The 13,702-nt window shown below is 41.6% G+C and overlaps 1 protein-coding gene across 17 annotated transcripts in view; it reads left to right on the top strand.

The window, feature by feature from the left end:
• LOC144941071 (poly(rC)-binding protein 3-like) overlaps positions 1-13,702 on the top strand; it is a 96,108-nt gene that overhangs the window by 67,642 nt on the left and 14,764 nt on the right. For all 17 annotated transcript variants that reach the window (XM_078867597.1, XM_078867533.1, XM_078867541.1 and 14 more), the window contains exon 2: positions 13,101-13,262. In XM_078867597.1, coding sequence (XP_078723723.1) covers positions 13,194-13,262 — 69 coding nt within the window. In that variant the 5' untranslated portion in view covers positions 13,101-13,193. The remainder of the gene's footprint in view (positions 1-13,100; positions 13,263-13,702) is intronic.

Below are 13,702 nucleotides of genomic sequence, written 5' to 3'. Positions count from 1 at the left end.
TGCTTTTTGTTTTTTATCTGATTGCCACTCAGTAGTGAAAGGAGGCTTTTAGCTGCTGTGCTTGCAGCATAACAAAATTACCATTAATATTACTGGGGCTCATTGTTAGGCTTCTCGATAACATTGTTAGTAATATCCAATATCCCAAAATAGCGTGATATCAAAGTAAAGTGCCTAGCCTACGAATTGAGGCCATGTGCAGATCAGCAATGAATGCATACATTATTTAGAATTCATTTATTCACTTCTAACGGCAATAGGCACACAGGCATGACCCTTCGCACAGCCAGCGAGAAGGCCCCTGCAACGCAGCGCAATAAGAGGCCTTATACGAAATACAATTAAAAAAAACAGTTCGCTTTTAAGCTGAGTATATATAATGAGTAATTTATTTACATGCAAACATTTATGATGCACAAAACAGAGAGCAGGCTATAGAGGATGCAGAGCCATTACGCTGCACGTAATATAATTACTAATAATGAACCCGTAATGAGGGTGTTTTTGTTTTAAAGTCCTATTTAAAAAGGCTTTCAGGGAAAGAAAACCCGTATGAAAGGTCCTGCTCCATGTGTTATAAAGAAAGCAGTAAAAGTAATGGAAAAATTGAAGCGTTTTTAAATGGTTGTGGCAGTCGGTGCATTTTAACAATATGAATGGAGGGCTTTTAATCAGGTACTTATTAAATTCATATTCACAATCAAGTAACAATAATAAAAAAAAATTACAGCTTTAGCAGCCTAATCTTATTGTATGTTAAACTTTTTTCGCACCATACGTAGGCTTTCAGTGTCAGGCAGTGCACGTATTGAAGAACGCATTGGCACATCGAACTGTCCACATACATATTTATACTGGACTGTTTTTTGGAAAGTAGACGTTTTTAAAGAAGATAAAGATTTGTATGCCCGTTAAATCTTGTGCATGCTCCGCATTTCATTATTTTGTGCCTATTCCCATAGGCAATGTTATACTAAACACAGTGGCATGCCGACAGCGTGTTAATATTTGTATTTGTGTGCACAGGGCGATTGAAGTGACATCTGAACGTCGGATCACTGACACTAAAAGCCACACAACAGACACTCTCCACTTGCCTCATCCATCCTCTCCACCCACCCTTGAAGATAGCCGTGCCAGAGTAAAGGGCACAGTTTTGCATTTGTTTGAGTGCATGGTCGCACGTGCTGTGCCTTGTTTGGGTTCAGACTCTTCCTCGGCTGGCTAGTGACAACTGGAAGCGCTTGTCTGCATGCGCTTTGATTGACCAGAAGATGCCCCGTTTTACTTTTGCATGATCGATACAGTAAGAGCAGTGCAATGCCCAATGTGTCCAACACATTTCAAGTGACAGACGTGTGCATGAGTTGCTTGAATCGTTGATGTGCATACGGTGCAGTAAATCGGTTGTGACCTTTTTTCATTACCGTACAGTACTTGCGTTATCTGTTAATTAGAAGAAAAATGTCTTTACTTTACGAAATAAATAAATCAATCACCTTTAGTTAACAAAAAACTGCAATACTGGCCTATCTGTAATTACTAAATTGTGATTCCATAAGTTTTCAGCCTGGTTGGATTACTTAAATTCGGCATGAACATCAGCCATGATCAATCGACTGCTGGATGAAGGCCACCACCACCTTTCACGATCCTGCGATGTTATTTAATCCAACTGGCACCTGCACACGAACTGATTTCATCGCTCCATCTCATCAGGGGTTGTACACTTGGACACATTCCATTCCTTTGGCTGCCAGGGTCATGTTTAAACAAAATCATAATCGGTAAGCAGTCCTATTAGGATGAATGGAGTACAGACAGGGCAAGCATTTTTAATAGGAGTAGAACAGGATTTGTGTTTGTCATATGTGACTTGAATTGTAGCCCAAGAACAATTTACATTAGTAAATGCTGCCCAGGACAAAAAGTGACAAAAAGAACTTCACAGTGGTGGCACATCACATTATTAACGCTCAGACCATCAGATTTTCTATGCGCAGTCGAGCATGTGATGTGATCTCTTGCTTCTCATTTTTTCACAGCTACTTAGGTGACGGGTCTGAGTCATGTAAAGTGTTTTTTTTTTCACAGCAATTCATTTGGAGACGCGTCCTGTACCCTTGGGTATAGTGCAACGGTTATTTTCTGCGGCACATTACAAATGCCTCTACTGCAGTGTTTTTGCAATATTTTACTTCTATTTCTTGTTCAATTTCATTTTAGAAAAATTTTACTTTGTTCGAGAACATCTCTTGTGGCCCAAACGATGTATAATTATGCACAACGCGAAGAACCGTGTAGAACATAAGTGCTATGTAGTCGTACATCGTGCGACAGGCAACACTTAACTGTATGAGCCCTCCAATGATATTTCACAGGTGCCATTTTCTTTTACTGAATTAGAAATGACTGTAGTGAAAAATCTCACTCTGGTTTAAAATCCACTATTTATAGAAATTAATTGGTAGTGCCGAAGTTTTCTCAGTGGGGTTGATACGCACGTCAGGGCTATGTTCTCAGTTAATGTGATCGAGAGGGTTCTTTTTTCAACGTACGTGGTTTTGAAAAATCTTAAACCCCATTTTGGGCTGACCTCACGCTCAAATCTCTCTGCTGATTTCCTATTCTCGCATCCTTTTTTTGTCACTTTACAGTTTCCTTAGAACCAGATGACCCGATGAGATGTTGTATAAAATAATAATTGATGTTGTCTAAAATAATTTTATAATTTACACTTCTGAAGCGCCTCTCACCCGAAAATCACAAGGCTCTTTACAAAACACACAAAATCTCAGGCATGACTGACTGTGGCGAGCAATATCTGAACGGTTTGTCTGTCTGCCTTCAACCCACACTCGCCAGCGTGATGAAGTGTGGTCATATAACCCTCATGACTAACATGACATTGGGAGGCCTTAAACTAGCAGTGGATTAACAACAGGTCTGCAAATGATTATTTATTACTATTATGTTCTTTTATAATGAAATGTAAGTCATTCGGTTGTGAGCATTGTTTAAAATTTGGGATCCTGCCCTGACACGGCACATAATGGCCTACTTTGGCAAAATTATGTCACCGCCAATTAGAGAGATCACTTTACAGGAAGCGGCAGCCGCGAGAATGGAACACTCAACACCGTGCAAAATATGGCTCATTCGGGGACAGCGCACAGAGCAATTGGTAGTTTTGCACTACGCCTTCCGCATTCTCTTCAAAGGATGCCTCGTTGGGCATCAGTTTTGGTGGAGTGGGTAACACTCGTGCCTCGCAGAAAAAAAGGTCCTGGGTTTGATTCCTAACTTGAGGGCTGTCTGTGTGAAATATTTAATGTTCTCCCTGTTCTGTGTGGGTTTCTTCTGGGTTTTCCAGTTTCCTCTCATGCTAAAAACATGTCATTGCTGTTGACCAAACATCCCAATTCAGGGCCAATCCTGAAAAAGATGTTTCAGACTCGGGGTGGGCCTTCCTGGGTAATAAATAAGTAATATTTTTTGTTCCCAGAAGCACACTGTGCCTTAATGCACAATAGTTGACTCTTCGAAAGTAGGTCATTCCTCTTGGTGTTGCACACACAGTTACATTCTTTACTAAAAGGGTTGAGCTATTAGACAGTTCAATTTCCCGTGGAGTGCTGCACTATTTTTCAGATATTTGTTTTCTAAATCCATATATTCTCGACATAATGAGGCACATGGCACTTTAATTGCAGAGTGTGTTGACAGATTGGTAAAACACTTTTCACATTACATTGTAGGCTTTTAATGATACATTGATTCAACTTTTGAAACTGATTTTTATGCTTGTAATATATGGAATCAGAATCTTTATTTCGACTAGAGCAATTTGATGAGCTATGAAGCTCTTTTTCACAGATGTCCAGGAGGGGTGGGCCACCAAGTTAAATTGTGCAATAATCTATTTTCACGTAAGGATATGTTATGGTTTTGTTAAAATTAGGGTAATGGTGCCAATAAAAATATACAAGCAAGACAAATGAAAAACGGTCCAAAAGAGATGGAAAAAATTGAGACAATTATTTTAATCAATCACAGCCTCGGGTTGTGACAATAGTTACAGACTTAACTATATTGTGCTTCAATTTGCATTTCGATTTACTAACATTTTGTATGGGTGTAAAGCCAGAGTGAACATTTTTATCGTTTTTAATTGTAATCCATTCACCCAGGAAAAATTAACGTATAAAAAATATAGCAGACATTGTAGCCTTATTTAAAAACAAGTATAACCCGTAAAAACAAAGTTTTTCACTATAAATCCTTTATATGCGTGGCGGCTAGAGTCCTCTCGTCCTCTGGCTTGAGATGGCTGCCACCTATGGGTCAGATGATTGCATGGCAGCATTAAGCAATTGGTAATTAAATATAATATTTTTGTCCTAAAAAGTGTAAAATTTTGGAAAAAAAATGTCACGAACATTAATTGTCATGCACAACGAGTCTGTGTGGAAAATGTCAGCTCGATTGGATCACGGGAAGTGGGTTAAAAAACGACCGAAAGATTTGCACGGTCCTAAGCAAGCAAGCAAGTGAACTTAATATAAAGGATTTAAAAACGGTAAAATCTGTTGTGGCTTCAATGAAAAAGTGGACATTTGTCATCTCCCACAACTCACCGCATCCATGTATCTCGCCGGTTCGCACTCGTGTCTTTTCTCTCACGTTTTACCTGGGGACCCCAGCTGTGAATCACAGAGGTAGTCCGACATCCAACACGGTCTCTTTTATTTCCACAAACACAGCGATTACAGGACTCAGGGGTTCTATTTGTGTCAAGGGCAGCTTCTCAAACACATCCACCACAGACCCATTCATTACCCGTTGCACTTTGGAATACCTTGGGCAATTTACTCCAGTGAAATAAAATTCAGTCTCAATGTTCATTGAGCACCTCCGGAGGCCAGAAGCTTAGGGGCCTTTTCGATAGTTGTTGGACATTTCACTTAGGCACATTATTAGAGTGTCTGGCAGGGAAAAAAATAACGTTGGAAGTGAGTGATTTTCACCTTTGAGCATTGCATTTTACAGTGCGGGTTTTCTATGTTGATGGTGCGCTTTATCTTGTCCATACTTTGCCATCATGTGCCAGTGCCTACAGCTGTAAAACACGCGATACTTTATGTATTGTGTTGGGTACTTTTTGAAATAACACCAGTACTGTATTGAGCATATTTACATCTTGTGTTGTGCGTACAAATTACCATATTTGCAGTGAAGCCGTTTCCCCTTTTCCTGATATTTGGGCAACCGCCAGAGGTGTGGACTCGAGTCATGTGACTTGGACTCGAGTCAGACTCGAGTCATGAATTTGATGACTTGCGACTCGACTTGGACTTGCATAACAATGACTTTGTCCCACCTATGAGATGTGGACTCGAGTCATGTGACTTGGACTCGAGTCAGACTCGAGTCATGAATTTGATGACTTGCGACTCGACTTGGACTTGCATAACAATGACTTTGTCCCACCTCTGGCAACCGCAGACAAATTGTATTATAAAAATTGAAGCTCAATACCCCCATAGATATTCTTTGTATAAAGTGTAGTGGGGGGATATTAAACACACACGCAAGGAAGTGCACTGCAGTTATTGGCCCTCTCAGTGAGCCAAGACACCGCTGCACACTTTGTCTTGTGTACTCATCATACACTGCACATAAACCACCGTGAAACCCAGTGGCTCGTGCCAAGAGACGAGCTTGGGGTAACGTTTACTCACGAGCAGGAACTCGTACAGCCCGAGTGGTTGCTTTAGATCAAGAAACCAGTTAAGGGGGCTCAACTTGTCCTATTCATAGCGATCATGCGTATGACTTTGTGCGTGGAATTATATATTTTCTGAAAAAGTGGCAATGGGTCATTCCTGTGCCTCCAATAAGCATCCCCGGATGCTGCTGGACCACTCGGGGTGCCACAGTACGGATGTCTCCATGGTGCCAAAGCCGATTAGTCAATGAGTCGGTGGATTAAGCCCATCATCCCTGGCCCGTCAGATGGGGCTTTGGCTGAGCCAGAATATGCACGTTGCCAGCAGACTGACTTCTCCTTTAATCAAGGCTCATGGACTGATGGCACAGCTCTTAATCAGGATTAAAGGGTGGAGGCAACAGCAGAACGTTTCATTAACCACTGTCGCTTTATTCCTTTTAATCATCTTGAAAAAAATCATGTAGTCTTGCTGTCTACCGTACTGTACTTTGGTGCAGTGTGTCATGGCGGAATATCGTTTTTGGTAGCGGAGAAGACCTTTCAAATGTTTGAGATGAGATGTGACGCTCTCCGAGACTGCCCGGTGTGAAGGCTGCTGTGTGCAAAATAGTATATTTTTTATGTGGGAAAAATTCATCGGAGAGATTAAATCCATGTTCTATAATACCACGTTCCCTAATGTCCTCCACTATTGTATATTTTACTGGGTGGTACACTTTTCCTTTCCTTCCCATCTTTACCTGCCTTACATATTATGCTCATGGTGTACAGTAGTTAGAGTAGTACTTTATTGTGTCCTATAATGAGCTTCAAGTGTAAAAATGACACGCATACGTGATTTTGTGTATGTAGCATGTGTTTGCGATTTTACACATCACTGACACCATGAACACTTGCAAATGAGACGTTCGATCTCAAGGGATTATCCCTGGTAAAAATGTTCATTGAAATTGAATGTGTATCACGCATGTAGAAATTACTTTGAAGGACATTGTACTTCTTAGATCGTGTACCAGAAAATACTTTGGAAGATCTATACTGTGCAAACATTTTAAAGCTGTTATCGACAACTTGGTTTGGTTATAAACAATGTCCAAGTAACTTTTGAAGAAAATAAATTACTCGACAGGTATGAGACTGCGTCTTATTACTGCACAGTACGGTACTATAGTGCTACATATACTGTTAAAACGTATTCTGCATTCCGTCATGTGTTAACTTGGTCGTACTGTTGGAGTCATACGTTCGCCGGACAAGGTGTTTTCGGCTCACGGGTGGAGAGGTGATTTTCCCCATTGCATTATCGTGGCAGATGGGTGCAGGTTGATGGCTAGATTACGTGGCACGATGGCGAGTGAAACGGTATCATTTAAAAATTAACCCGTAAAAACAAAGTTTTTCACTATAAAGCCTTTATATGCGTGTTCAATGGGCAACAACCCAGCCCACATTGGTCTTTGAAACGGGCGGCTAGAGTCCTCTCGTCCTCTGGCTTGAGATGGCTGCCACCTATGGATACCAGGATGAAGAAGGTCAAGGTTCAAGCAAATGTGTTCATTGCTGGGTTTGGCAGAGCCAGTCGGCACATTTCCGGGAACATCACTGCCATTACGGTAATTTGGACACATCTTTCACCGGCGCTGTGGCGTAGCGGTGTACTTGCTTCTGCAAGGTGTATTAAATGTTACGCTAATTACGTAAGTAAATCATCAAATTAAACGGCCAGGAATGCCGTCACATTAATTTTGCATTGGGATTTTGACTTCAAACTTTCGTGACTGCAGGAATTCATACTCATAAAAAATATAATAAAATAAGAAAAATAAAGTGAATAAAAAATATCACTGTTATATGTTTCTTATTTTTATTCACTTTATTGTTGTTAGATTTTTTCTATCTACGTGACTTTATCGAAAGAATCATAGAATTTGCATTGGGAATTGTTTAAAGAAGCCTGCTTTAGCAAGTAGTCTAAAGGTCTTATTAACCCAGGCTGCACAGTAAAGTTTTTTTAGTCTTGAAATCAACTCACCCGTGTACTAACCATTGTGACATTCCTGGTTGCGCACTTTTATTACAACCCGCTGCTCCCCGGATGAGTGCATCTTAGGATTTGCCAGAAATTTGAGCTTTGGGCTGTCAGCAGTCAGCAAATCAGAGATCACGTAACTTTCAAACCATTAAAAATTCACATTTTAAAAACAGTGTAATCGCTAAGTAACATAGTTTAAACAACATAGGAAACCAGATGAACTTTACGATCACAATGGTAGTTAAACAAAAATCATGTTAAATATACACTAAGTTGTGAAAATCAATCATTGTCTCTGCATAACTGACACTATACACGTTATCTTGGCAAAATGTATTTCAGTGGCCTTAAACCTGTTATAAGTCATTACCATGAAGCATTTTAAATACCATTTTGATTTTGGATATAATCCTTGGAAGGATTCATGACTTTGTAGTGAATGGGATTTTTTTTAATGAGTAAAACTCTCGAGGCTGCAGTGGTATTTGTGATGTGAAAACTGCAGGACCAATCGATTCAATTGGAAAGATGAACCCTTGTTTATCCCACGAGAACCTGAAGTTGTCTGTCCGTCATACAGAGAGAGGTTCAAATAAGTCACGTGGGCATCTCAACGATATTAGCTTTTAGTGGTGCAGTGGAAGAAATGACTGTGCATTATTACTGGAGTACAATTGCTTGCTTATGCCACTGCTCATGGAAGGGCCTGCACGAGAGGTAGCTCCTGGAGTTGGTCCTCAGCAGGGTATTTGAATGTATTGGGGGTACATCGGTGCGCGGTATAAAAAAAAGGCCATTTTTGCGGGATAATTATATATTTTCCCACGATTCGCAACCCCAGTTAGAAGATCTTGCGGGCTACGTCAAAATCGGCTCTCATGATGTCCAAGCAGCCCGAAGACGAATGTTAGGAGCAGCTGAACACAAAGTTTCACAGTCTGTTGGCGTATAGCACCCAACCTGATAACGATTGGGTCCGTGTTCAAAAGGCAAATTTGACTCGTGGCCTTGGCTTGATCGGACGGTTCCTCGATTAATTTCTGGCATTACTTGGCGGACGGTGGCATCAAAAGATAGACTCATGTCGCACGTTCGAATGAGAAAGCAGCTGCTGAATCAAAGGCAACTTCTGACAGAAAGTCTGTATCTCACTCAAGGGCAACGGTGACATCGTCAGACTTTGATGAGGACGGTGTCTTATTCTGCACCAGTGTACCGCCAATACGTCCATTTGACCTCTTCCATTCTGGCCTGATGTTTAATGAAGGACCCGCCATTTTACCCCACCGCACGCGACCTGTTGATCGACTAACTGGTGAGCAGGCAATTTCAGGGCTGCACCTTTGCCTTTTTTAATTATAGTAAATACAATTTAGTAATTTTACATATGGATTTAAAACAAATCCACCTTTTCAAATGCGATCACTAGTATTGTATAGACATTAGCAGACTATGCACATGAAGTAAAAGAGCTTCTTGGTACCATTAAGTTATTGCCCAAAGCTGTGACAGCATAGATGAGGTAAGCATCTTGGCTCCAATTAATAAGTAGCATTCACGAAATAAAAGTGGCCAGCAAGACAGGTAGTCGAAATTTAAATCAATGCTTATATAAGCACAAAGTCTTTGGCACGCCCAGCTTAAAAGCTTTCCTTATTTAGGTCCAGCTTGGTGACTGCACCTGGCAGGCTTAATTTGAAACGTCATTGTTCTGCCATCTTAGTCGTTCTATATATGTGCACGTACCACTGTTGTGAGTAGGCTTGTTGATCCACATTTGAAATGAGAGATTAAAACAAAATAACCTACGCATATCGAATAAACGTATTTTGCGTAGAATGGTCAACCATTCTGTTTTCCTAAATTCGTTTATTTAATGCAAACTTAACAGTACTGCTTACTCTGTGCGTTATAAGACACTGTCCCTTGAACGTAAAACGTTTGATCTTGAGGCAGCGCTTCGATGTAGATACGTGAGCAATCATAAAAGTATTCGTCAACTCGAAGAATCTCTAACATGTCAGTTAAGCATCATCGGCCATGCTCCATACATTGCTGGATAAAGGCTTCCTCAAGCCTCCACCTTCCCCCACAATCCTGCCACGTGATTTCTGCTAATAATGTGTTACGTCCAAAACTATTCATCCATTAAGCATGCCATGTTTTATTTTTAGTGGCAGTTGGTGATGTCACAGCGAATCGTACGTGGCAGAGCACTCGATTTCAGAATTCGTTACTTGATGAAGCTCAAAGCAGTTCATGCAAAACGTCGTCTGTAGATGTTGAATTCAGTCGTGCAAAGTCTCAAGCCACTGTTGAGGAGGAGCTTTATTTGTGAATAGCACATTGGCCACGTGTATATAATAATATCTAAAATCGTGACAATCTCGTTGCGCGGTGGAGGGTTAATGACAATAATTTTAGCATAAAGCTCCCCACGTGGCCAAACACGAAAAAGAAACGTGAATAATTTTTCAACATAAAAATTTCGTTATAAAATTGGTTCCTTTTTTTGTTTCAAACTGCTGCAATACTGATGTTTATAGTTAACATAGTTATCAAACATGCAGCCATGTGCCTACGAAGATCGAGGTTGCCTACGATTGATACGTGTCTGCTGTTGTCCCTGCTTTGTCTTTTATCTCAGGTTTAAAATTTACCCAGATTAACAAACTACGTCCTAAGCTGATTGGGAATACTTAAAGGCAACCAATCGGAGGAAGCAAATTGAAAACATAGCCCCCTTGCTATGCTACAGGCTTTTGTTGGAGAGGGGGAAAAAAAGAAAAGAGCTTTTCTGATTGCATTCGCCACTCCTTTCCCCACTACCCCACCAAAAGGTGTGGCTGGCAGTCCTAAGATCACATATTCGTTTCAAAGAGTGGTGTAATAAGCCACCTTTGCTTTGTGTGACAGCGCCGTATTATACACACGGTTGCGATTTACTCAAATGGGCATCTTTACGACACGGCGGGCTTCGTGCAGCGAGGGATCTCGCGGAGGCTCTGCCCCTCATGGTAATGAGAAGAGCACACTTTGATGCTGACCGTGGGCCATCTCTCGAGAACCCCCGGCGCTTTGCCTCCGACTAGAAGCAGGTTAACTGCGTGTGTGTAGTTTGCGCTAACAGCGCCCCCCCCCACACCCCCTTCCGTCACCGCCATGGTTGTTTAACAGGGCTGCGCACTTTGAATTTCGATACTCAAGGCTCACGATGCGTGCGTCGAATCGCGCGTTCGGTACATAATTGGTGTCATGTGTTTTGTGACCGTCATGTACAAATGACACGCTGGCCTTGCGTTTTAATTTTTGGCCATTGGAGTGAACAGAAACAGATGAAACAAAATCACGAATTGGTGGTGTGTGTGAGAATAACGGAAGCGATTCCTGAATGGAATCATCGCTCGGTAGGAGGCGGTGGGGGTATTGAACCGTTACACCCCTGGTCTCTTGGGGTAGATCCAAGATAATACTTTATCTGCTTTTGTGGAAATGTGTGTGTGTGTGTTCAAGGTACTTTCATTATCAGGACTGTGTTAATGACACCGAAGGAGATTTAGAATTTTGGAAATATATAGCATACTCGTATTTCTACAGTATGTACAGGGGCGGTTTCTTCATTAGGGCGATTGGGCAACACACCACCAATGTCATTCAACCACAGAGTCACGCTAGCCATCACTGTGCCTCTGGATATAGTCCAATCAGCGTCATGTCACGTTCTGTGGAGTACCGCCTCTTTTTGGGCGATTTCACTCCGGCTGAGAATCGCCCCGAGTGGCCCCATAGACTTACATTCAAAGATGTTTTTTTTCGACCGGGGGGCGCTGCAATGCATTCTCTATGGCTTCCGGGAGGGCTCGCCCTAACGTGCTTACGTCATCATACGTAAGCACGTTTCATCCAACAATATAATTTATCGCCACCTAGTGGAATCTTTAATAAAAGAAACTTGAGTAGTTTGTATTAATAGTGAGTATAGAAACAAACAAGATGTATTGTAAGAGTCACTTTATTTTTCATTAATATTAAAGAAGTGAAGTTGCCTTTACATGCTTAAGCTGTTAATTTATCCATTGCATGGGTGGACCTTATCCTTATCAATCATCCAGACATTTGCCCCCCCTGAGAGATTTTGCAGGAGCCGCCACTGAGTATGTATGTATATGTACCCTGTATTAACCACAACAGCGTACACGTAACATATAAGGTGTCTTCTTACCTCCTTTCCACTTCTGTTGCAATACAATCCGTCCAGATGTCGCTGACATATTAATAATCGCATTTTCTCAGCGGGGCAGCCGAATGCATTGTGTAACCCTTGTAGGTGCTGGAATTGTTATGTTGTACGTTGCCTAGATGAAAATTAGGTGTCAGCCATCGCTGCTTTCGGTTGTGTTTCACTTGTAAGGCTGTCCCTGGAGTGAGAGAACATGGAAGTGTTTTTTTTGTTGTTGCAAATTTTAACGCTTGCTTTTTACAAAAACGATGTGCTCTGCGTGGTAATAAGCTTATAATAATGCTCCTCGCAAGAAAAAGGTTAGATGTACCGTATTGATTATGGAGCCGTAAAATTAAACGCTCAAAATGTTCTAATGTTGAAGAGGTTATCGGCAACAGGCAATGCACAATATCTGTATGTCATCTATAACAAAGGGCCCAGTTGCAATCTACGGCCTCTTGTGATGGACAACAGCTGATGGAAGCAATATTCATGTCACTTGAGAGCATATTCATGTCACTGGAGAGTATTTTTATTTGTTTAACCTTGCGATCTGATAAACGAATTCCCATGTTGTGGCTAATTATGGACCGTGGACACTAATACATAATGTCCCCCCCCCCTCTTCACCGTGTCGTTTGGCAATGTAGAAGACAGTGGCTTAATTGTTATTAAAATATCTCTGATAATGAAAATGTTTATGCCCCGAGCATGAGGATTTGCTTTCGACTACGAAAATAAAGTGTCAGATGCAAAGTATGGGATCTCACGGCTACTTTCAATGTATCAAAATTCCTTTCAGAATCTTGGGAAAAGAGTAAAGCACAACATTTCCATTCTTTTCCCATAAATATTCTTGTGGCTGGCCAGCGTGGAAGAGTAGGCCAATATCTTCTCGGGGGTGGGGGCTCTTCTCGTGAAGGCCTTTCCACCGGCAGTCATGGAGGCTAGTAATTGCAGGGCTGCACCATTATCTAAATCTTACCAGGGATGTTGGTATGCCTAAAGCGATGAAGCCCGCGTCCTATTTTGCAGCACTAAGCCTCGTGTTGTTCTCGACTTAAAATGCGACGAATGTTGTCACCCCCAAACCCACCTTGCCCGCGTCGCCACAGGTGTACCCGTGCCTGAGCTTCCCGAGCCCCGTGCCCTCGTGGGTGGGAGAGAGCGACGGTATCAGCCTGCACTGCGGGGGCGAGGGCGGCGCCATGGACGGCAGCGCCAAGGAGGGAGGCCTCAGTGTCACGCTCACGATCCGCCTGCTCATGCATGGCAAGGTGCGGAGCAGACGATTGGCACGGCCTCAGTATGGCGGCCAGTGGGGGCATGGGGAGGGAATGGGGAGCGGGGGGCGGTGTGACATTCACAGCTGGTCACGCATGATGGCTCATCATGTCCCTGGAAATCGATCAACAGAGCTACTAGTTTTTAGAAGAAAAATTATTCTTTTTTTTATTTTGTTTACCCAGTTTCTGCTAACACTTTTATTTCTTAAATTTGTTGTTGTTCTGCTAATGTATATATGAAACTGATAAAGGTGGTTATTTTAAAAAAAATTGGTAATTGTTATGTGGAGTAATTAAGACATGTATTTTGTGTTTTATCTAGCAGACAAAATAACCTTTCAGTATAATTTCAGTTACATTGATTTCATCTGACGTGAGCTGCATTTTTTATTATCTCAAAAGGTTTTCCAACTTTTTGAAAGACAATTCTT

The sequence above is a fragment of the Lampetra fluviatilis genome, chromosome 2 (assembly GCF_964198595.1).
Source record: "Lampetra fluviatilis chromosome 2, kcLamFluv1.1, whole genome shotgun sequence".
NCBI lineage: Eukaryota > Metazoa > Chordata > Hyperoartia > Petromyzontiformes > Petromyzontidae > Lampetra > Lampetra fluviatilis.
Note: the sequence above shows the minus strand (reverse complement) of the source record. Positions and strands in the feature narration are given on the sequence as shown.